Raw genomic sequence first — 22,558 nt, 5'->3', positions numbered from 1 at the left:
TTTTTGCTCATTTTTCTTTTGGGCCAGTAATTTTAAGGTATAATTCACATACCATAAATCAGGTATTCACTACCATGCCTGGCTTTAGCATGGAGACATTTTTATGCTAAAATGTACAATTAAAAATGTACCTGGGGGCTGGGGATGTGGCTCAAGCGGTAACGCGCTCGCCTGGTATGCGTGGGGCGCTGGGTTTGATCCTCAGCACCACATAAAAATAAAATAAAAAGATGTTGTGTCTGAGGGGCCATGATTATAGCTCAGTGGTAGAGCACTTGCCTAGTATGTGGGAGGCACTGGGTTCAATCCTTGGCACTACATAAAAATAAGTAAAGTAAAAGTTAAAAAAAAAAAATACAACTCTTTTTTTTTTTTTTTAATGTACATGGAGCTGGGCAGGGTAGTGCATACCTATAATCCCAGCTACTTAGGTAGCTGAGGCGGGATTCTAAATTCAAGGCCAGCCTTAGCAACTTAGTTACACCTGGTCTTACCAGGGATGTAGCTCAGTGGTAGAGTGCCCCTGGGTTCAATCCCCAGTGTTAAAAAATAAAAACATTTGGTAGAGTTTTGACTATATAATCTCATATCTGCACTGAAGAATGGAATGACTAGAAAGAAGTATACAATCATGTTAAGTGCAGCTGTTACTCCTGTTTAGTAAATTTCATTTCTGTCTTTACAATCTCGAACAATCAGCATATTTTACTTGAAAGAAAGCTAATAGACACTGTTATTGCTTTATTTCAGCAGTACTAACGAAGATGAGGATTTGAACCCAGAACAGAAAATAGAAAGGGAGAAGGAAAGGCGGATGGCTAACAATGCCAGGGAACGTTTGCGTGTGCGGGATATTAATGAGGCATTCAAAGAGCTTGGCCGAATGTGTCAGCTTCATTTGAAGAGTGAAAAACCCCAAACAAAACTCCTTATTCTTCATCAGGCCGTGGCAGTCATCCTTAGTCTAGAACAGCAAGTCAGAGGTAAGTGGGTACAGAAGAGATAAAAAGTGTTCTACTGACAGGTGGGCAGACCTTTCTGTTTCCACTAGTTGTATTGCTTAGGCAAGTTATTTATAAGTCCTCCCAGTACTTCTGTCTCACTGTATTGGTCAGTAAATGTGATTCTTCAAACCAGTAGAGAGTAAGCCTGTGAAACAAGGCAGAAAACAGATAGCCTCTGCCTGCTGCTCAGCGTTAGTGCTTTGTGCCACTTTATTCTCATGGACTCTTCCCTTACAATGCTTGATTTACTTGTCTAGGTCTGTCCTCCTCCCTAATCCTCTCTGACTTCCCTTGTTCTCTGTACTCTAAACTTGCAGACTTTACTCTGAGGCCTCTACAAGGAACTGCTGGTTAGTTGGCTGCCTAGTCATGGCTCCTGATGACTTTGTTAGATATGGATGTCCTTTACACCTGTGTCAGTAAGATCTCAGGGCTTCCTTTTGATCCCTGATTAGGAATACCATAGACTTCCTGGAGTAGCACATACCAACATGCCTGTGTCTCCCTAAGGGCAAAAGTGTGTGGATTATAAAGGCTCAAACCCTCCTGACTTAAGCAACCATTCTGTTTAATTTTTCATGAACTTTGATGAAAACTAGAAGCTTTGGAACCTCATTATTTAACATGCACTTAAATCATACTTCTTCTGCACCAACCAGATGTATCCTAGACACTGAGCTATCAAATGATAGAAGCTTCCTGCCCTTGAAAGTTTCTACCATCATGTTTGTATTTTTGGGTACCTGTATATATTCTTATCAGATTTATGAATGTTTTATTCCAAGCCTTTTTGCAAGGAATTAATAAATGTGACCCTGCTTTCCAGGCCCCACCAGTAGTCTTTCTTCACCGGAAGTTAACTCTTTCAATGAATATTTATGTTATATTTTATTTGAAGAAGGAAAAAAAAGAATAGAGATGGGCAGATATCTGAAAACTACAACCATTGGCCTTCATCATTGATTATAGAAAAAAGAGAAAACTTTTAGAAAGAGATAGTAGCAGTTACTTCATCTATTTCCCGCCAATATTTTTAGTGCATAAGGGTCATGTATGGATTATCTCGTGGATGATAAGCATACTACTAAAACCAAATACTTAACTCATCTTGTTGCAAAACCCTTGAAGTATCTGTGGAGGATATATGAAACCTAATCTTTAAGGGGTTATATGCTCCTTTGAAATATTCATAAAGAGGCCATTCATCTGTAGCAGAAGCAGTATATCCTTGAGCCTGTTGATATGTCCTGTCACTTCACCAAAATATTGTTTTCTTGAATTGTCTTTAACAATTTTGTCCTACTCTGAAGGCAGAAAGGCACTGTGCTTAGTAGTCCAAGTGCACTCATCCCCCTCTCTTTAGCCTGAAATATTTTTTACCCTGAAAATATTTGGAGCCATTTATTGTTAAAGTTACTGTCTCCATCTGGGATGTGAAAGTCTTACTGTCTAGTCAATAAGAGTTACAGAATTCATTTTAGTACAATACCATTTCCTTCCCACAGTACATTTGAGCTAGAATACAGAGTCCTAAGTGTTTTTTTTTTAACTTTTTTTTTCTTTTTTTTTTATTGGTTGTTCAAAACATTACAAAGCTCTTGACATATCATATTTCATACATTAGATTCAAGTGGGTTATGAACTCCCATTTTTACCCCAAATACAGATTGCAGAATCACATCGGTTACACATCCACATTTTTACATAATGCCTTATTAGTAACTGTTGTATTCTGCTACCTTTCCTATCCTCTACTATCCCCCCTCCCCTCCCTTCCCCTCCCCTCCCTTCCCCTCCCCTCCCATCTTCCCTCTCTACCTCATCTACTGTAATTCATTTCTCTCCTTGTTTATTTTCCCATTCCCCTCACAACCTCTTATATGTAATTTTGTATAACAGTGAGGGTCTCCCTCCATTTCCATGCAATTTCCCTTTTCTCTCCCTTTCCCTCCCACCTCATGTCTCTGTTTAATGTTAATCTTTTCTTCCTGCTCTTACTCCCTGCTCTGTTCTTAGTTGCTCTCATTATATCAAAGAAGACATTTGGTATTTGTTTTTTAGGGATTGGCTAGCTTCACTAAGCATAATCTGCTCTAGTGCCATCCATTTCCCTGCAAATTCCATGATTTTGTCAGTTTTTAGTACTGCGTAATACTCCATGGTGTATAAATGCCACATTTTTAATCCATTCATCTATTGAAGGGCATCTGGGTTGGTTCCACAGTCTAGCAATTGTGAACTGTGCTGCTATGAACATCGATGTGGCAGTATCCCTGTAATACGCTCTTTTAAGGTTTTCAGGGAATAGTCCGAGAAGGGCAATAGCTGGGTCAAATGGTGGTTCCATTCCCAGCTTTCCCAGGAATTTTCATACTGCTTTCCAAATTGGCTGCACCAGTTTGCAGTCCCACCAGCAATGAACAAGAGTACCCTTTTCCCCACATCCTCGCCAGCACTTGTTGTTTGACTTCATAATGGCTGCCAATCTTACTGGAGTGAGATGGTATCTTAGGGTGGTTTTGATTTGCATTTCTCTGATGCTAGAGATGGTGAGCATTTTTTCATGTACTTGTTGATTGATTGTATGTCCTCTGAGAAATGTCTGTTCAGGTCCTTGATTGGGTTATTTGTTGTCTTATTGTCTAATTTTTTGAGTTCTTTGTATACTCTGGATATTAGGGCTCTATCTGAAGTATGAGGAATAAAAATTTGTTCCCATGATATATGCTCCCTATTTACCGCTCTTATTGTTTCTCTTGCTGAGAAAAAACTTTTCAGTTTAAGTAAGTCCCATTTGTTGATTCTAGTTATTAACTCTTGTGCTATGGGTGTCCTATTAAGGAATTTGGAGCCCGACCCCACAATATATAGATCGGAGCCAACTTTTTCTTCTATCAGACGCAGAGTCTCTGATTTGATATCTAGCTCCTTGATCCAGTTTGAGTTGACTTTTGTGCATGGCGAGAGGAGGGGATTCAGTTTCATTTTGTTGCATATGGATTTCCAGTTTTCCCAACACCATTTGTTGAAGATGCTATCCTTCCTCCATTGCATGCTTTTAGCTCCTTTATCAAATATAAGATTGTTGTAGCTTTGTGGATTAGTCTCTATGTCCTCTATTCTGTACCATTGGTCCACCTGCCTGTTTTGGTACCAGTACCATGCTGTTTTTGTTACTATTGCTCTGTAATATAGTTTGAAATCTGGTATCGCTATACCGCCTGATTCAGACTTCCTGCTTAGAATTGCTTTTGCTATTCTGGGTCTTTTATTTTTCCATATGAATTTCATGATTGCTTTATCTATTTCTACAAGAAATGCCGTTGGGATTTTGATTGGCATCACATTAAACCTGTGGAGAACTTTGGGTAATATTGTCATTTTGATGATGTTAGTTCTGCCTATCCATGAACAGGGTACATTTTTCCATCTTCTAAGATCTTCTTCTCTCTCTCTCTTTAGGGTTCTGTAGTTTTCATTGTATAAATCTTTCACCTCTGTTGTTAGGTTGATTCCCAAGTATCTTATTTTCTTTGAGGATATTGTGAATGGAGTGTTTTCCTCATTTCCGTTTCAGAAGTTTTTTCGCTGATATACAGAAATGCCTTCGATTTATGCGTGTTGATTTTATATCCTGCCACTTTGCTGAATTCATTTATTAGTTCTAGTAGTTCTTTTGTAGACCCTTTTGGGTCTTCTAGGTATAGAATCATGTCATCCGCAAATAGTGATAATTTAAGTTCTTCTTTTCCTATTTTTATGCCTTTAATTTCTTTATCTGTCTAATTGCTCTGGCCAGTGTTTCGAGAACTATATTGAATAGAAGTGGTGAGAGAGGGCATCCCTGTCTTGTTCCAGATTTTAGAGGGAATGCCTTCAATTTTTCTCCATTCAGAATGATGCTAGCCTGAGGCTTAGCATAGATAGCTTTTACAATGTCGAGGAAAGTTCCTGTTATCCCTAGTTTTTCTAATGTTTTGAACATAAAGGGATGCTGTACTTTGTCGAATGCTTTTTCTGTGTCTAACGAGATGATCATATGGTTCTTATCCTTAAGTCTATTGATGTGGTGAATAACATTTATTGATTTCCGTATATTGAACCTTCCTTGCATCCCAGGGATGAATCCTACTTGATCATGATGCACAATTTTTTTGATGTGCCTTTGTATCCGATTCGCCAGAATTTTATTGAGGATTTTTGCATCTAGGTTCATCAGAGATATTGGTCTGTAGTTTTCTTTCTTTGAGGTGTCTTTGTCTGGTTTCGGAATCAGGGTGATGTTGACCTCATAGAATGAATTTGGCAGAGCTTCCTCTTTTTCTATTTCCTGAAATAACTTGAAAAGTATTGGTATTAATTCTTCTTTAAAGGTTTTGTAAAACTCCGCTGTATACCCATCTGGTCCTGGGCTTTTCTTGATTGGTAGTCTTTTGATTGCTTCTTCTATTTCATCCATTGATATTGGTCTGTTTAAATTGTGTGTATCCTCCTGACTCAGTCTGGGCAAATCATATGACTTAAGAAATTTATCGATGTCTTCACTATCTTCTATTTTATTGGAATATAGGTTTTCAAAATACTTTCTAATTGTCTTCTGTATTTCTGTAGTGTCTGTTGTGATATTGCCTTTTTCATCCCGTATGTTAGTAATTTGAGTTCTCTCTCTTCTCTTCATTAGCATGGCTAAAGGTCTGTCGATCTTATTTATTTTTTCGAAGAACCAACTTTTAGTTTTGTTAATTTTTTCAATAGTTTCTTTTGTTTCAATTTCATTGATTTCCGCTCTGATTTTAATTATTTCTTGCCTTCTGCTACATTTGCTGTTGTTTTGCTCTTCCTTTTCTTGGGCTTTGAGATGAAGTGTGAGCTCATTTATTTGTTGTTGGTTTTTTTTTTTTTTTTTTTTTTGGAGGAATGACCTCCAGGCAGTGAATTTCCCTCTTAAAACTGCTTTCATTGTGTCCCATAGATTCCAATATGTTGTGTCTGTATTTTCATTTATCTCTAAGAATTTTTTGATTTCCTCCTTTATGTCTTCTGTAACCCATTGATCATTCAGTAACATATTTTTCATTTTCCATGTGATGTAGGATTTTTCCTTCCTTCTTTTATCATTGATTTCCAGTTTCATTCCATTATGATCAGATAAAATGCATGGTATTATCTCCACCCCTTTATATTTACTGAGAGTTGCCCTATGGCATAATATATGGTCTATTTTTGAGAAGGATCCATGTGCTGCTGAGAAAAAAGTATATCCACTTGATGGTGGTTGATATATTCTATATATGTCAGTTAAGTCTAGGTTATTGATTGTGATATTGAGTTCTATAGTTTCTTTATTCAACTTTTGTTTGGAGGATCTGTCCAATGGTGAGAGAGGTGTGTTGAAGTCACCCATAATTATTGTGTTGTCGTCTATTTGATTCTTGAACTTGAGGAGAATTTGTTTTATGAATGTCACAGCACCATTATTTGGTGCATAAATATTGATAATTGTTACGTGTTGTTGGTGAATGGTTCCTTTTAACAGTATATAATGTCCTTCCTTATCCCTTTTGATTAACTTAGTCTTGAAGTCGATTTTATTCGGTATGAGGATGGCCAATCCTGCCTGCTTACGAGGACCGCGTGTGTGGTATATTTTTTCCCAACCTTTCACCTTCAGCCTGTGTATGTCTTTTCCAATCAGATGTGTCTCGTGGAGGCAACATATTGATGGATTTGTTTTTTTAATCCATGTCACCAGCCTATGTCGCTTTATTGGAGAGTTTAAGCCATTAACGTTTAGAGTTACTATTGATATATGGTTTGTACTGCCAGCCATGTTTGATTATTTATCTTTTTTTTTTAATTTAGTTTGTTTCTCCATGATTACCTCCCCCCCCCCCCGCCCTCTGTCATTACCTAGGCACTTCCCACTAATGGCTTTGGTTGTTGGTTTTCATTTCTTCCTCGTGTAGTGTTTTGCTCAAGATGCTTTGCAATGCTGGTTTTCTGGCTGCAAATTCTTTTAGCATTTGTTTATCATGAAAGATTTTTATTTCGTTGTCTTACCTGAAGCTTAATTTTGCTGGATACAGAATTCTTGGTTGGCATCCATTGTCTTTCAGTGTTTGAAATACGTTGTTCCAGGATCTTCTCGCTTTCGGCGTCTGTGATGAAAAATCCGTTGTTAACCTTATTGGTTTACTCCTGAATGTAATCTGCCTCTTATCTCTTGTAGCTTTTAATATTTTCTCTTTGTTCTGTATATTGGCTATCTTCATAACAATGTGTCTTGGCTTTGGTCTACTGTGATTTTGTGTGCTCGGTGTCCTGTATGCATCTACAATTTGTATATCCGTTTCCTTTTTTATTTCTGGAAAGTTTTCTGTAATTATTTCATTCAGCAGGTTACTCATTCCCTTGGTTTGAATCTCTGTACCTTTCTCTATCCCGATGACTCGTAAGTTTGGTTTTTTTATGTTATCCCATATCTCTTGGATGTTTTTCTCGTGATTTTTTACCAGCCTTTCTGAGTTGGCTAGACTCTTTTCAAGATGATATATTTTGTCTTCATTATTTGACATTCTGGCTTCTACTTGCTCCACTCTGTTAGTGATACTCTCAATTGAGTTTTTAATTTGGTTTATCGTTTCCTTCATTTCTAGAATTATTGATTTTTTTTATAATCTCTATCTCCTGATAAAGATGCTTAACTTCTTCTTTTACCTGTTTATGTAATTCATTTTCAATGTGTTCTTTCACTGTTTGGATTTGCTGTCTCGTATCCTCTTTAAGGTTCCATTCCATCTGTCTAAGGTATTCCTTGAGTTCTTTATGACCATTTTTCTGATGACTCTAGGTCCTCCTGAATATTTAGGCTGTCCTTCATTTTTTGTACTCCTTTTCTTCCTTGCTTTTTCATGCTGCTCATGTTACTTCTTGTTCTGTTTGACTGCTGAGTTACTGTTTACTCTTATAAATTAATTTTATGCTTGGAAGGAAAGGTATTAGAAGGGAAGGGAAGAAGTCACTATAGAGAATGAGAGTAGGCAGGTAGAATTCAAGGAATGGGGAATAAGAAAATTGAAAAGAAATGAAAAGACAAGAGAGAAAAAAAATAGAAAATAAAGAAAGAAAAAATGTTTAGAAAAATAATAATATAATTAAAAAATGAAAATTAAAATTTTAAAAAAATAATAATAATAAAATAAAATAAAATTTAAAAAATTAAAAACATTTTTAAAAAGTTAAAGAACAACAACAAAAAAATGAAAATGAAAGAAAAAAACCCCAAATTTAAAATAATAATAATAATAATAATAAATGCAGTCATAGAGTTCGATCAGCTTCTCTTCCAGTAGGTGGAGCTGTGCCCACTGGGCCAAGCTTCTCCTCTCAATAGGTGGGAACCAATTACTGTGCAGCAGCTCTTCCTCCCAGACTGGGCGGTTCTCCAATCCTGAGTGTCTAGGGCCTTCTCTTGTGTTTCCTCAAGCCAGACCCCGCTCACCTGTGACACTCACCACAATACTGGCTACACGCCAGGTCTGCTGCTCCTGGGAGCCCTGTTTTCATGAACGCCTGGGCACACTCTCCCTGTTTGCCTCCCTCAGACCCTAAGTTTGTAGAGCTTGGGGCTGAGAACCCCCAGCCTATTTGCTTGCCCTCCGGTAGCCACACCCCCGGTAGCTGGTACAAGAGACCTCAGTTGTCAGCACTGGTGGGAGCGGTAGCCGGGAGTTCCATGCTGCGAGTCCCGCGCCACTCCTTATTCCCTCGGTCTGGCTATCGTGCTCACAGGAGAACTGGGAGGGGCCCTTAAGGTTTCCCCGCTGTGTGGAGAGGGAAGGCTAGGGGGTTACACACCTGTCGCCACTGGTTTCAATGAAGTTATCTACTCCGCCCGTGACATCAGTTCTCTGCCATGGTGGTATCCCATGCAAATGGTGACCGTTCGTTCCCTTTGCCGGGTGACCAATGCAACGGGTGGGTCCTGACTGTCTCTCCCAAGCCCCGTTTCAATCCTGTAGCCACTGCCTATGAAGGCTTGGTTGGCTTTTACCTCTGTAAGTTCAGAAGGGCCAACCAGTTATTTCAGCGGGATCATTAGTGCTGAGTCAGGAGAAGCAGGCGAACCGGAGCTTGAATGCAACCGATCTGGGCTCAGTGTGTATTTTGAGAGGCCCAAACTGTTTGCCCCAGATCCACGTCAGCTCAGCATTGCCTAGTGATCCTGTAATCCTAACAACTCAGAAGGCTGAGACAGGAGGATTGTTGAATTCAAAGCCACTCTAGCAACTTTGTGAGACCAGTTTTACTGGGCCGGGTCTTTGCCTCCTCCTTAAGAAGTTCCTCTTCATCTTGACCTTCATGCCTCATATTGCCCCATTCTCCATATTAGATTCTCCTCTACATAATCCCCCTCACATTATACACCATCATGGTGACCTAGAAAGGGGCTAATTCCTTTATGCAACTCAGGGCCTGTCCTGGAGTTAGTGCACAGGTAATTCACAGACTAATCACATGCCTGTAAGATGTGGTACCCTAAGAGTCTCTGTGTCTTGGTAGCAATCTTATCAACACTGGCAAATGTTCATTTCAATCCTCAAATGTACACTGAAACGTTTTAAGAACTTGAATCGTCCAAGGAGAAGGTCACATCCAGCGCTGATCAGTGGCGTCCCCATGAAGCCGGCCATGAAACAGCCCCGAACGCGCTCCCTGGGCAAAACCCGCAGCCACACCACCTCCTCAGGCCCCAGGGGCCACCACCGCCGCCAACACCACAGATGTCTCCCTAACTTTTTTTTTTTTTTTTTAAGAGTAGAAAGACCCACTCTCAGATCCACACCATCAAAATGAAAAATACTTCAGTTTGGGAAAAATGTTACAAACTGTACCATGCCCATATCGATCTTGATCATTTGTAACATTTAATTCTGCAGTGGTCCCATGTAGGTACCTAGAACAGAGAAACTGAGTCTGAGAGGGTTTTAACACCTAGGCTTGTTCAGCTGCCTGCTGTCTTTCTGGTCACAGTTATGGGTACTAGCTTCCTGTGGGTTCTGAAAGCTCTGTCTAAGGAGTCTTTCACTGATTAGAGTTTGAACAAATTTCAGATATGCCAAACCATAACTTTTTCAGGGATTACTTTAATACTCAGAAAATACTTTTTCCTTCTTTGTGACTCTGGGCCTGAAGCCCATATTCTTTATCTTACGTCCCTAGGATACATAAAAGACTTTTTCTTGAAAGACACTCAAAGCTGTCTGTCAAACAGGGTCTAGAACCTTGATGAAGCCCACAATACCTAGAGTTTGGTATAGTCACAGTTTTTTTCCTGGGCTTATCTCTAGCAGTTTTGAGTTATTTTAGTAACCTGCTCACATTTGAGAGCCTCTTCATACTGGCAGTTCCTGAGCCCAGCAGTTTCTATAGACATACATTTTGTTTATATGACATGCTTTGGGTATCCTTAGGATTCCTTGACTTTTCTTCTGGTATAGGGTGGTGCTCCAAAACTTTCTGTGTCTAGTAGCCCCAACCTGCTGGATGAGTAGATAAGCAGGAGGCAAGCAGACTTAGGTCCAGCAATCATCCTAGAAAATAATAGAAAGAATGGCTTCTCTTCTAAGCTTCAGAGTTTTCCCAGAGCACATTTTGTGCCTTGGTGCCTCACATAGCAAACCCCATCTGGTCCCTGCCATTGCCAGTTTAAGCCTTTCTGTTATCATGGTCACAGTTTTGACATTATCCTTGTCATTTGTATTCCTTAGCAGATTTCACATATAACCTTCAAATTTGTACTTTTAGCATTACACAAGATTCAGTCAATAATCAAACATTTCATCCTCTCAAGTTCTTTCATAACTCAATCAGCTCCCATCTCTTCTGGCAATAATTTATACATAAGAAAACTATTAGGTTTTAAATTCCAGTTTCCAGGTGAGTTTGAAGATAAATGAGCTAGGACATTGGTTACCAAACCTGGCTGGTCCCAGAATCACCTGAGGATTTTCTTTTCTCAAACAAATTTCCAATACCCACCAGGAGATTCAGTTGGAATTAGAGAGTCAAAGCTGATAGAATTGGCATATGCACTGATAATATTCCACTATAAGGACAGAAGAGAAAGGAGGCAATAGCAGATGAGACAAGTGGAGGAGGGGAAGCATGTAGGAAGGAAAATATATGGAATAGAGGTACCTAACTTATTTATTTCCAAGTACCAAAAAATCCTAAGAGTACTCCTCTGAAGATTAGGATCTAATGTTGTGGGAAATATAATAATTTTTTTCAAATGGCCTAAAAGCATCATTATGAGATTTCAGAGCATCAGGGTTAGAAAGAATATCTGAAAACTTCTAGAAACAAAATTTAAATAGTTTATAGAAAAAAGGAACAAGAGTCAAATATCATCAGAGCTCTGGACACTAGTACTCCTGAATTCTAGGAGATAGTGGAACAGTGCTTCAAAACTCTAGGAAAATAATTTTCACCCTAGTATTCCATACCTAACCAAACAATCAAAATAAAACAGAATAAAGATACTTCAGATATATAAAGACTTTAAAATTTTACCTCCCATGTACACTTTTTCAGAAAGCCTCTGGAAAGTTGGCTTAAGCCAAATAAGACACAATCAACAAAACTAAGGTACGAGATCCAGAAAATAGAACTTAACACAGGAAAGAAGCTAAGAGAGGGCTGGGGATGTGGCTCAAGCGGTAGCGCGCTCGCCTGGCATGCGTGCGGCCCGGGTTCGATCCTCAGCACCACATACCAACAAAGATGTTGTGTCCGCCGAGAACTAAAAAATAAAGATTAAAAATTCTCTCTCTCTCTCTCTCTCTCTCCCCTCTCACTCTCTCTTTAAAAAAAAAAAAAAAAAAAAAAAAAAAAGAAGCTAAGAGAAATCCCATGATAAGAGCTCCTAAATCTAGGGGCTGGGGTAGAACAGTGGTAGAACACCTGCCTCTCAGGTGTGAGGCACTGGGTTCGATCCTCAGCACCGCATAAAAATAAATAAATAAATAGATGGAATATATTGTGTCCATCTACAACTAAAATATATATATATAAAAAAGAGAGAGAGCCTAGAAAACAAAACAAAAACCTACTAGACCTAGAAAACATTTCATTCATTAAAGACAGAAGATGCTTATCTGAAGAGAAAAGATTTTCATGGAGAGAAAATAGGATTAATAGATGACATGATGTGTTTGAGATTGTAGGAAGATATATTGATAGGTGTCTGTTAGATCTGTTGGAGTATTAAGTAGGGGATAGGTAACTCCACATCATGTACAACCACAAGAATAGGATCCTAATTAGAATAAGTTATACTCCATGTATGTACAATATATCAAAATACACTCTACTGTCATATATATCTAAAAAGAACAAAAATAATATGAGAAGTAGGTGATAGGATTAGCATTGCTTAAAAAAAAAAGCAAGATAGCTGTGAACTTACTGGGAAACCTGTTTTATAAGCAAGGAAACTAAAATTCTTGATTTAGCAAGTATCTTCATATAGTCACAATAACATAAATATTTAACTAGTCATAATAATCCAAAAAATGACTGTAAGCTGGGCATGATGGCACACTTTTGTAATCCTGGCTACTAGAGAGGCTGAGGCAGGAGAATCACAAGTTTGAGATTAGCCATGTAACTTAGACCCTATCTCAAATAAAAAAATAAAAAGAGCTGAACATGTAGTTCAGTAGTGAAGTACCTGCCTAGTAAGCTTGAAGCCCTGGATTTAGTCCCCAGTACAAAAAAAAAAAAAAAAAAAAGGAAAGTGACTACTGAGTTAACCAGAAATGCCACTGTAAACACGTTGAGAAGATGGCATTGTGATACTGCCACATCTTCAGCTTTACACCCAACATCAAGAGATAGAATTCCTCTAATGGAAATGTGGGAACACAAGCGAACATGCCCTGAAGGTAATGTTGGACTTCTGCTTTAACATCTCTATCAGATCTTTCTGGCTACACAACACATACTTCCATGGATTGCTCACACACCAAGAGGTATAAAAGTGTGACCCTAGCCTTCACCTTGTCTGACTTAAAGCTACATATACTTTGTTTCCTAGAGTCTGCTACAGTATTCTTACTTTTACAACTCAGAAGTGTTCTTTGTCTTACTTTGGAAACTATAAGATCTTGCCCACCTTGTTGAATTTTTCATCCTTTCCAGCTGTTTTAATTATGCATCCTAGATTCTGGTATGACACAGAGTCGAAGTTAGCTAAGAGCATATTCCATTATAGGGGAAATGTGAGCCTATCTCGCATGAGAAAAATTTTAAATCTCACTTTTTCCTCCTTAGGTTTTTACCTGTAAATTTAACTTCTATCGGTCTCTCTGGTCATGATATGAGACTGTCACCTCCACAGGACCATGACACATAGCAAAGACAAACTCTTCTTATTGATCAGAGGTGCAGTTACTTGTCAAAAAAGCTCTTGGGCTGGAGTGTAACTCTGTGATAGAGCACATCTTACCATGCACAAAGCCTTGGGTTTGATCCCCACCTCCACAGAAAAAGAAAAAAGAAAGAGCTGGGCAGAGTAACACACACCTGTAATCCTAACAACTGGGAGGCTGAGGCAAGAGGATTCCAAATTCGAGGCTAGACTCAGCAACTTAGCAAGAGCCTGTCTCAAAATAAAAAGAGCTGGGAAGGTAGCTTAGTGGTAGAACACTTCTGGGTTCCATTCCTAGTACCACAGTAAATAAATAAATATATAAGCTCTTTATATTATTTTAGGGCATTTTTAATCAGTTTATAAAAAATATGTGTAACAATATTTACCAAGAGAAAGACTATATCAGTAGTAGTTATGGGCTAGATATCATGTGCTTTAAATTTTTATTCTTTTGGTAAAACCCAATTTCTTAACCTCTTTTGAAAATTCGTACATTTCTAGGCACAGTAGCACGTGCCTATAATCCCAGCAGCTTGGGAAGCTGAGGCAGATGGATTGAAAGTTAAAAACCAGCCTAGCAACTTAGCGAGACCCTAAGGAACTGAGTAAGACCCTGTCTCAAAATAAAAAGGAAAGGAGGGAGAAACAGAATGAGGGGGAAAAAGAAGAAAATACCCACATCAGGGGTTCCATCCAGGCTTCTTGGCTATCCTAGGTGGTAAGGATTTTACCACCTATGAATGACAGCTAGCAATAGAAAGAACTACTCAGTCATCTCTACATATAAAAGCAGAAAAATAGGGTGTGCATTGATATCTCTTTCTCTTAAGTTAGTACATTTCCTACAGAGAAATATCTATCTCTTGTTTTATTATTTTCTATACTGGTAAAGTTCTAGATAAGGCACAGATGTCTCTCTCCGAGTACATAGTTGATTTCAGCTTTCATATCAATTCATTGTGCCACATCTAATGAGGACTCTGAGGAGACTTGGTCAACTAATAACAACACTTGCCAAAAAGTGAAGAGTAGCATGATGATTTAGATCAAATCAAACCCTAAAAGACTAAATCAAAAGCAGAAAATGAAGAAAACACAAATGGTCACTAAGAATTTGAATCTGGTGATTGATTTAATGCTGAACTTCGGTGGGAACACATTGTGGCTACCTCTGTGTAATGGCATTTAGTATGGGATGGCCATAATGATAACAGTTCTTTCCTCTTGTTTTAGAGAGGAACTTGAACCCCAAAGCAGCCTGCCTTAAGAGAAGGGAAGAAGAAAAAGTTTCTGCCGTATCGGCAGAGCCGCCAACCACGCTGCCAGGAACCCATCCTGGGCTTAGTGAATCTACCAACCCTATGGGTCATATGTAAACATCAGCCAGGTGAGTACAACTTTGAGAAAAAAAGTACAAGGAAATCACTTAAGATGCATCTTAGATTGAGTTAAAAATCTTTGAACAAAGTTCTCTGTTGGGCATTAGCCTTTGCAGAGGTCATATGTAATTTAGAGTATAGAGTACAGCAGTTTGCCTTTCTCTTATCTAATTAGCGAGCCAGTGTCATTTTATATTATTCTCTTCTAAGTTTTACAGTGTCCTATAATTTATTAAGAAATGTTGGGGGCTGGAGTTGTGACTCAGTGGTAGAGCGCTTGCCTACCAAGTGTAAAGCACTGGGTTCAATCCTCAGCACCACATAAAAATAAATAAATAAAATATATTGTGTCCATCTACAACTAAAAAGAAAAATTTTTTTTAAAAGAAAAAGAAATGTTGGATATTCTGTTCCGAGTCATCTTGTGTACTCATTCCTCTCATGAATATTGTGGTCCTAGTACAAAATAATGTAGTGACTCATTCATCAGAAGGTATTTTTGTTCCCACTCATACTCCTTATTCTTGCTTGGCTTTATTAGCAAGCAGTTTTCTGCTAATCATCCATGTCTTCTTTGTCATGAATTTTCTACACATGAAAGAGTTACTGCTTACTTCCATTTGGCTCAGTAATACAAGTTTGTAATACACACCTTCCTCCCCCTTGTAAGCACATCATTTAATACCTCTAGAATCTGTCAATGAATGTGAAGATGTTATATGATATAACCAGAATACTCTTCTCTCTGGTGGAGTTTCATTTGTTGAAAGACTATTCTTTCTGCCCACCTCACCCGGGATTCTGGGTATCAAACTCAGGCCTCACACATACTAGGCAAGTGCTCTACTACTGAGCTCCATCCCCAACCTGAAAGACTGTTATTTTTTGTCTATCCTTCATGGACTAAACACATCTTTGTGATTTTTTTTTTTTTTAACCATACAGTACAAGTCACATTGGTATCTAAGTTGTAAGGTTAATATTTAGAAAGCTCAAATTAGTATAGACTGTAATTAAATATTTGCAGCAGTAGCATTTTATCTATTAGTATAGATTAAGAATAGAACTACTGGCTGGAATTGTGGCTCAGTGGTAGAGTACTTGCTTAGCATGCATGAGGCACTGGGCTCGATCCTTAGCACCAGATAAAAATAAATAAAGGTGTATTGTGTCCATCTACACCTAAAAAAATAAAAAGGAATAGAGCTTCTAACATAATTTTTATATGCTGCCTTAAGCAGAATTTTAAATCAACAGATTTAAAACAGTAAAAAGCAGATGGTAGAAAAGTAAAATAGGAAAAAATATATTCATTTGGTCTACTTTCTGGCTTTATCGTTTTGAGCTGAAAGTCTGGAATTTAATTGAATATTTACTAAACTGCAAACACTAGTCAGTAACTCACCTTTTTCTGAAGGATTTGGTGCTAGCCAACCCTACTGGGATCAAACTAGATTACAATTGAAAATTTCATTTGGGGAAAAAGGGAGGAAGAGCCAATATAATGAGTTAAGTTAATAGTAATAGTAACATTGGCACACTGGAGAAAACACCAAACCCAAACCACTTCCCCCACAAAAAATATCAGTAGTCCAATAGATTTTCGTGTCAAAGAGACTTTAGGCAAGAGCTTGTTAATTTGCAGATCCTCTAAAAGCCAAGCCATTGTTTTATATTCTGTGAAAAATATAAAATACTATGAAAAAGTTAAGTACTTTTATTTCATAAATAAGCTTTGCTGTTTTAAAATAAAAGCGTATCACTATTTCTCAGTGAAAAGTAATTCCTAAATTGATAGATCATTTCAAAGAAGAGTGAGGAGAGGTAACTTCCTATGCTCAAATCCCAGTACCCACCACTAGGCTATGTAAAAGAACACTTGACATTCACACTCGATTTTATCTCAGACCCTGGGTTTTATTTTTTTCTTGTGTCTATTCAGTTTGTTTTACCTATTTTATTTTATTTTTTTCTTACCCAGTCTCCCACTAGCTTTATCCCTTAACTCTGTCTCCCTATCTCATTTCTCTTTTCCTGATGACTTCCTGATCTTTTACTACTTCTGTGTTTCATTTTGCTTTCATATCTTCTACCCTTATCCTTTTCCATGATGTGGATATTCTTTTACTTAATTAAAATTTTAAAATAAATTTTAAAAGGCTTCAAGATTATGAGACATGCCATCAATACACTTTATTCCATAGATTTTATAGGCTGTTCTTAGAATATGTCTTATGGTTGCTACTATCTGGTTTTACATGTTAACCTGGTAATCTTCAGTTCTTTGTAAAAGTGGAGAACAGATTAAAACCAGCAAAAGATTTGGCAGCAAGAAAACTGCTACTATAATCAGAATGACTAAGAAATGACCACAGAATGTCTGGTTATAAAAATATAAGAGCTGAGCACGATGACGCATGCCTGTAATCCCAGCAGCTCAGGAGGCTGAGACAGGAGGATCTCAAGTTCAAAACCAGCCTCAGCAGCAGTGAGATACTGAGCAACTCAGTGAGACCCTGTCTCTAAATAAAATACAAAATAGAGCTGGGGATGTGGCTCAGTGGTCGAGTGCCCCTGAGTTCCATCCGTGGTACCAAAATTCACACACACACACACACACACACGTATATAAATAAAAGGATGTCAGGCATGGCAACATGCCTGACCAACTACTCAGGATGCTGAGATTGGATGATTGCTTGAATCCAGGAATTTGAGACCATCTTGAACAACACAGTAAGACCCCATCTCAAAATACACATACACAAGAATTTGCCACCAATATAAAGCCAAATAGCTTTGAATCCCTTAGTTTTCTATCCTGGAGCGTAACTTTGTCAATTAACAGTATTATGCTTATTGTTTACTAAGGAAGTGAAAATTTAATATTCTTCCTAAACTAGTTCCATCGTAAGTGGTTTAAATGAAGTAGCTCCTTTTATTTTAGGTTTCACTTGCTGTGATTTTAGTTACCCAGTTAACTGTGGTTCAGAAATACTTAATGGAAAACTTTAGAAATAAACAATTTATAAGTTTTAAATTGTGTGCCATTCTACATAACGTAATAAAATCTCACTCTGTCCTGCCCAAGATGTGAATCATCTCTTTCTCCCCAGTATCTTCACTGTTTGCTCCTTGCCTGTTAGTCACATAGTAACCATCTTGATTATCAGATCCACCATCTCAGGATTGCAATACTTATTTTCAAACTTTTACTTAACAATGGCCCCAAAACACAAATCTTCATTTTAGTATACTGTTATAATATTGTTGCTCATCTCTTACAATGCCTTTATTATAAATTAAAATTTATCATAAGTATGTATGCATAGAGGAAAACAGTGCATCCATTGAGACTCTTGGAAGATAGCCTTCTCAGATAAGGTAGTAGGGATAGAGGTGGGACTGATAACCTATAAGAATGAAGCTCATTTGTAAGTCAGTCACCAGACTACTAGTTTAGTGCAAACATTTCTGTAAGTGAAGAATACTGACTTGTTTTAAGAGGATGGTGTTTATTTTTAACAACTATGTACTAACTAGTACCTGTTCTCTCCCTGCCACAGTTCCAGAGTTATCAGTAGGCTAGATAGAAGGTGACCTCTCCTCATAAGGACTTGGACAACTCAGATTATCTGAAGACACAAACCTGACAGGAGGGAGAAGATAAAACAAAACACTTGAAGCAAGAAACTCAAATGTAATCCTATGATCAAAGCAACTGGTGAACACTTCCATCAGAAGTGAAAATAGGAAGCTCATCGGATAGAACGTCAGCCCAAGAGATGTTTGCAGCATATCATTTTGTTGCAAGCAGCATGTCGCTTCTGCACAATCAGAGACTGTCTCGATCTCTCCACTCACCGTGGAAGTTGCCTTGTGCCTAAACTGAATTGACAAATGCATTGTAACTACAAATTTTATTTATTGTTATGGAACTGTAAGGTCTACATATAAAGGGAAAAAGTTAAATGTGGAAAGCTGATGTATACTCAGCAGATGCCAGCATTTGTTAAAGCTGTTCACGTGCAGAGAACAAAGCAGTGACAACCATTGGCCCTTAGCATTCCCGGCATACCTGTTAGTGTCTTAAAAAGGAAGGGAAAAGTCTTTTGTTGCCCTCTCCTATCCTTTTGCCATATGAATAGTGTTTTCCATGAAATAGGAAAATATTACTTGATATAGCATTTCTCTCGCTCTCATTTTTTCATTCGTTTTTATTTTCTCTTCGTGGGTGTTATACTTGATCTTTGAATCTGAGTAGTTTATGGTCACAGTCCAGAATTCTCCATGCAGCCCTGTGTGCTCTGCACATCCACCTTATAGTGGTAAGCAGAGACTATCTGTGACCATAGCCTTGCTAAGATTTTAAAAGGGGAAATTTCAGCCCCCTAGGTTTTCCCCCCAAGTAAACATTGCTTTATTTCTAATAATAACCAAGACTTTTCAAGCTTCTAGGTTTCATAGTAAAGCTTGTAATAATAGCAAGAAGTGTAAATTACAAGGGAAGAATCTACTTTTTAGAAATTGCTTTGTTTTCCAAGCAGTAAGTACTACATAATATAGTACTTGTAAAGTGTTAGCTGTAAGTAAGCACAAGATACGTTTAAAATACAAAGATGATTTTTCAGGCTGTGATTATGGTGAACAAAACAAAACCCAGTAGTCACCAAGGCAGGTAGTGTGATAAATGAACACACCACTCTGAGGCTAATTACCTAATGGAATACAAGAGCAATGGTCACCCATGTTTCCTTATCCGAGCCTTTATTTCTCTGTCATTTGGATGGCTGGTCAGTGGGGAGGAATTCAGTGGGTGATTTAATCAACTGCAAACCATCTGCCCCCATCCCAAGAAGAGGAGCCAGATTAGCATTAAACCAGTACGTGTCAGCCCTTTGTAATACTGTGCACTAAGGCACCCTCTGTCTCTAACCCTTAGGAGTTGTTTTTTAAGTCATAGTCATCACGCTGAACTTCCACGAAATCTGTCTTCCACCACAACCACCCTGGGAGAGAAAAACATGCTAAACAAGGTTGTCTTGGCTTAGTAATTCCTTATAGCCAGTATCAACAATGGCAATCAGCACACAGAAGAGAGAGCCCAAATCACTATATAACTTAACGATTTCTGTTAATTTGAAAGAACAAAAACAATTAAGACAGAACTGCAGATCCTCCAATCAGGATGATTCCTAACAAATCAGCTATTTGTGAACTTGGTGGACTTTTTGGTTACCTTAATTTGCATATATTCTCCAATTACATCAGAATCTATCTGTGGCCTTGTTCTTCATTTCAGTGTTAATCAGCTAAACAGAAGTTGTTGCTTATGATGTGTGAGTGAACATATGCCACTGCCTGGCCTTTTTTCTTCGGAGCTTGTTGTCTTTTTCGCTATATTAGACTTTGCAGTATGCCCAGAAGCTTTCCTTCATAAAATAGAAAGAAAAAAACATTTGGCTTATTTTTCACTGTAGCTAGTCTTTTATACAATAATCTTGTAAGAAAATTTCTTGAATTCTAAATATTACTCTTTCTAGATTTTTGAAATCGAAAGTTTTCAGTAAAAAGTTTCTTACTTTATTTTATTATATTAGGTAGTAAAAATGTAGGGTTATTTACCATAACCTGTTCATTAATATCAGAAATTTACAATAGCATTTTAAGACCATAGTAGGATTCTAGCATACCGTGTAGTACCTATGGAGTATTGTAAGAGCTACTTGTTCGAGATGAATTGCTTCTCATCTTGTTCTCCAGTTTCCATTGTTGGTTTATTGCAGATTTGTATCCTGTGTCAAATTCAAGGTATTATTGATAAACCTTTTCAACCAGCAGCGAGAAGTTCAAAATTTTTTCTGTCACTGTAACAGAAAACACAATATGTATATAACATTTATGTAGCAATAAATGTGCCATCTTTTTTTTAACATAGTAAACTAGTGAGTTTTTTACATTCCTTTTTCCCATATAATTATGTATTGTTTTCTTTTCTCTATCTCATCTTTCCCAGAAAGGCTTATGTGCTTTTCCTGTCTGCATAATCTGCGTTTTTCTGAGAAACAACAGTAAGACATCAGTGGACTGGAAGAACTAGGGTGATATCTAGCTTGTAGCTTCTCCAGGTTGTGCATTTCTCTTGTACTTTCTACTGATAGTGGCCTCTAGCCTTTATCTAAAGGTTGGACAAACAGCAGTTAGTAGCTAAAGAAAATCTGCTCTTATAGATCTGGAGGGAAATGAAGACAATGGAAAGACAGGAGTGAGGCTTTTCAAGTTAATATCCCTTAAGGCACTTTTACATTTCTCATGTTCCAGTTTTTAGCACCACCACCCCCCACCAAAAAAAAAAAAAAAATCCTAGTGATTATCTAGGAGAACTTCATGTCAATCAAGAACCAGAGATAGTGACTTTGTAGAGGGCCTTTGCTTAAGCAGCCCAAGGATGGTATCTGACCTATTAAGATTGGTTCTCTGAATTTTGAATGTGCTTTTCACTTTGGGGGCCCAGCAGAGGATTTTATTTATATTGTGGGATTCAGTAAAAACAAACTTTTTTGGTTTGATTTTGCACAAAATGATAAACTAAAAAGCTCCACCCAAAAAAAAAATATATACAATGTTAGAGCTGAAATTAAATCTGGAGATCATCCAGTACAACCACCTCGTTTATAAATTTGTAAAAACTAAGGCTCAGAAAGGTCACATCTCCAAGAGCACAGAATTAGAACAGATCAAAACACACACAACTTGTCATACAAACCTCCCTACATTTACTTTCTCTTCTTTCTTTTTACAGATGTCTAGACCTAATCTATTCAGGCTTTATTTTCCTCTATTTGTTTCCATTCATGTTTCTTCTAGCTCATACTTTTTTCTTCCCTGAAAACTCAGATTTTAAATAAATATCATGAGAGGGGTGTGTGTGTGTGTGTGTGTGTGTGTGCGCGCGCGTGTGTTAGTGTTAGAAGTTGAAAGTGTTGGTTTTGGCATCAAACAGTCCTTGATTCAAATCCAGATTCAACATCTAATTAACTCCATTTCCTTATCTGAAAAATGGAGATACTTACAAGACTTGTTTAAGTACTGAATGAAACAATGTATGGAAAGCTCTTACCATGATACCTGTCATATAATAAGTACTCAATAAATGATAAATATTTTTTAAATAAATAGTATTATAACCAGCTCCTGGGATGATTCCTCTTTGGCCACCGTATAAAGGTAAAGGGTAAATTCCCAGAAAATGTCAACCAGTCTTCATATGAGTGGACGAGGTTCTTTTATAGCAATCTGATGAAACATTACATTTCTTTCAGTGACCTCCCATGGCTTCATTTTAAGTGGATATATATGGTAAATGAGTAGAAATTTAGAAAAAAAGATATTTATGAGCACACATACACTCAAACTGTGTTTCAAAAGAAAGCACGTGCCTGTAATCCTGGTACCAAAAATCCCTGGTACAAAAAAAAAAAAAAAAGCCGGTCATGCTGTTAACAGCTCTTCTCAGTTTGGATTCTCTAGAGGCAGATTCTAAGATGGAGTTTGAAGAACAAAGGATTATTAGAAGTACCATGAGAACAAAAAGAGAGAGGAAATGGGAGTAGGCAGGGACCATGATGTAGGTCTGATGTCTATAAAAAAGAATAGGGGAGAGGAGGACTAGGTAGAGTCTCAAACAGCCAGCAGCTCTGAAAAAGGCCTGGGGAAGTCCAGTTGCAGGCAGCAGAAGG

General features: G+C 37.8%; 1 protein-coding gene across 18 annotated transcripts in view; it reads left to right on the top strand.

The window, feature by feature from the left end:
* Positions 1–22,009, top strand: part of Tcf12 (transcription factor 12) — a 354,335-nt gene extending 332,326 nt beyond the window's left edge. For 14 of the 18 annotated variants that reach the window (XM_078049563.1, XM_078049565.1, XM_078049562.1 and 11 more), the window contains 3 exons: positions 751–983; positions 14,674–14,827; positions 18,386–22,009. In XM_078049563.1, the coding sequence (XP_077905689.1) occupies positions 751–983; positions 14,674–14,816 (376 nt within the window). In that variant the 3' untranslated portion in view covers positions 14,817–14,827; positions 18,386–22,009. The remainder of the gene's footprint in view (positions 1–750; positions 984–14,673; positions 14,828–18,385) is intronic. The other 4 variants (XM_040275784.2, XM_078049568.1, XM_040275787.2 and 1 more) reach the window with 1 other exon arrangement.
* Positions 22,010–22,558: the final 549 nt, after the last annotated feature.

The sequence above is a fragment of the Ictidomys tridecemlineatus genome, chromosome 5 (genome assembly GCF_052094955.1).
Source record: "Ictidomys tridecemlineatus isolate mIctTri1 chromosome 5, mIctTri1.hap1, whole genome shotgun sequence".
Taxonomy (NCBI): Eukaryota; Metazoa; Chordata; class Mammalia; order Rodentia; family Sciuridae; genus Ictidomys; species Ictidomys tridecemlineatus.
This window is presented reverse-complemented; position numbering and strand designations above follow the sequence as displayed.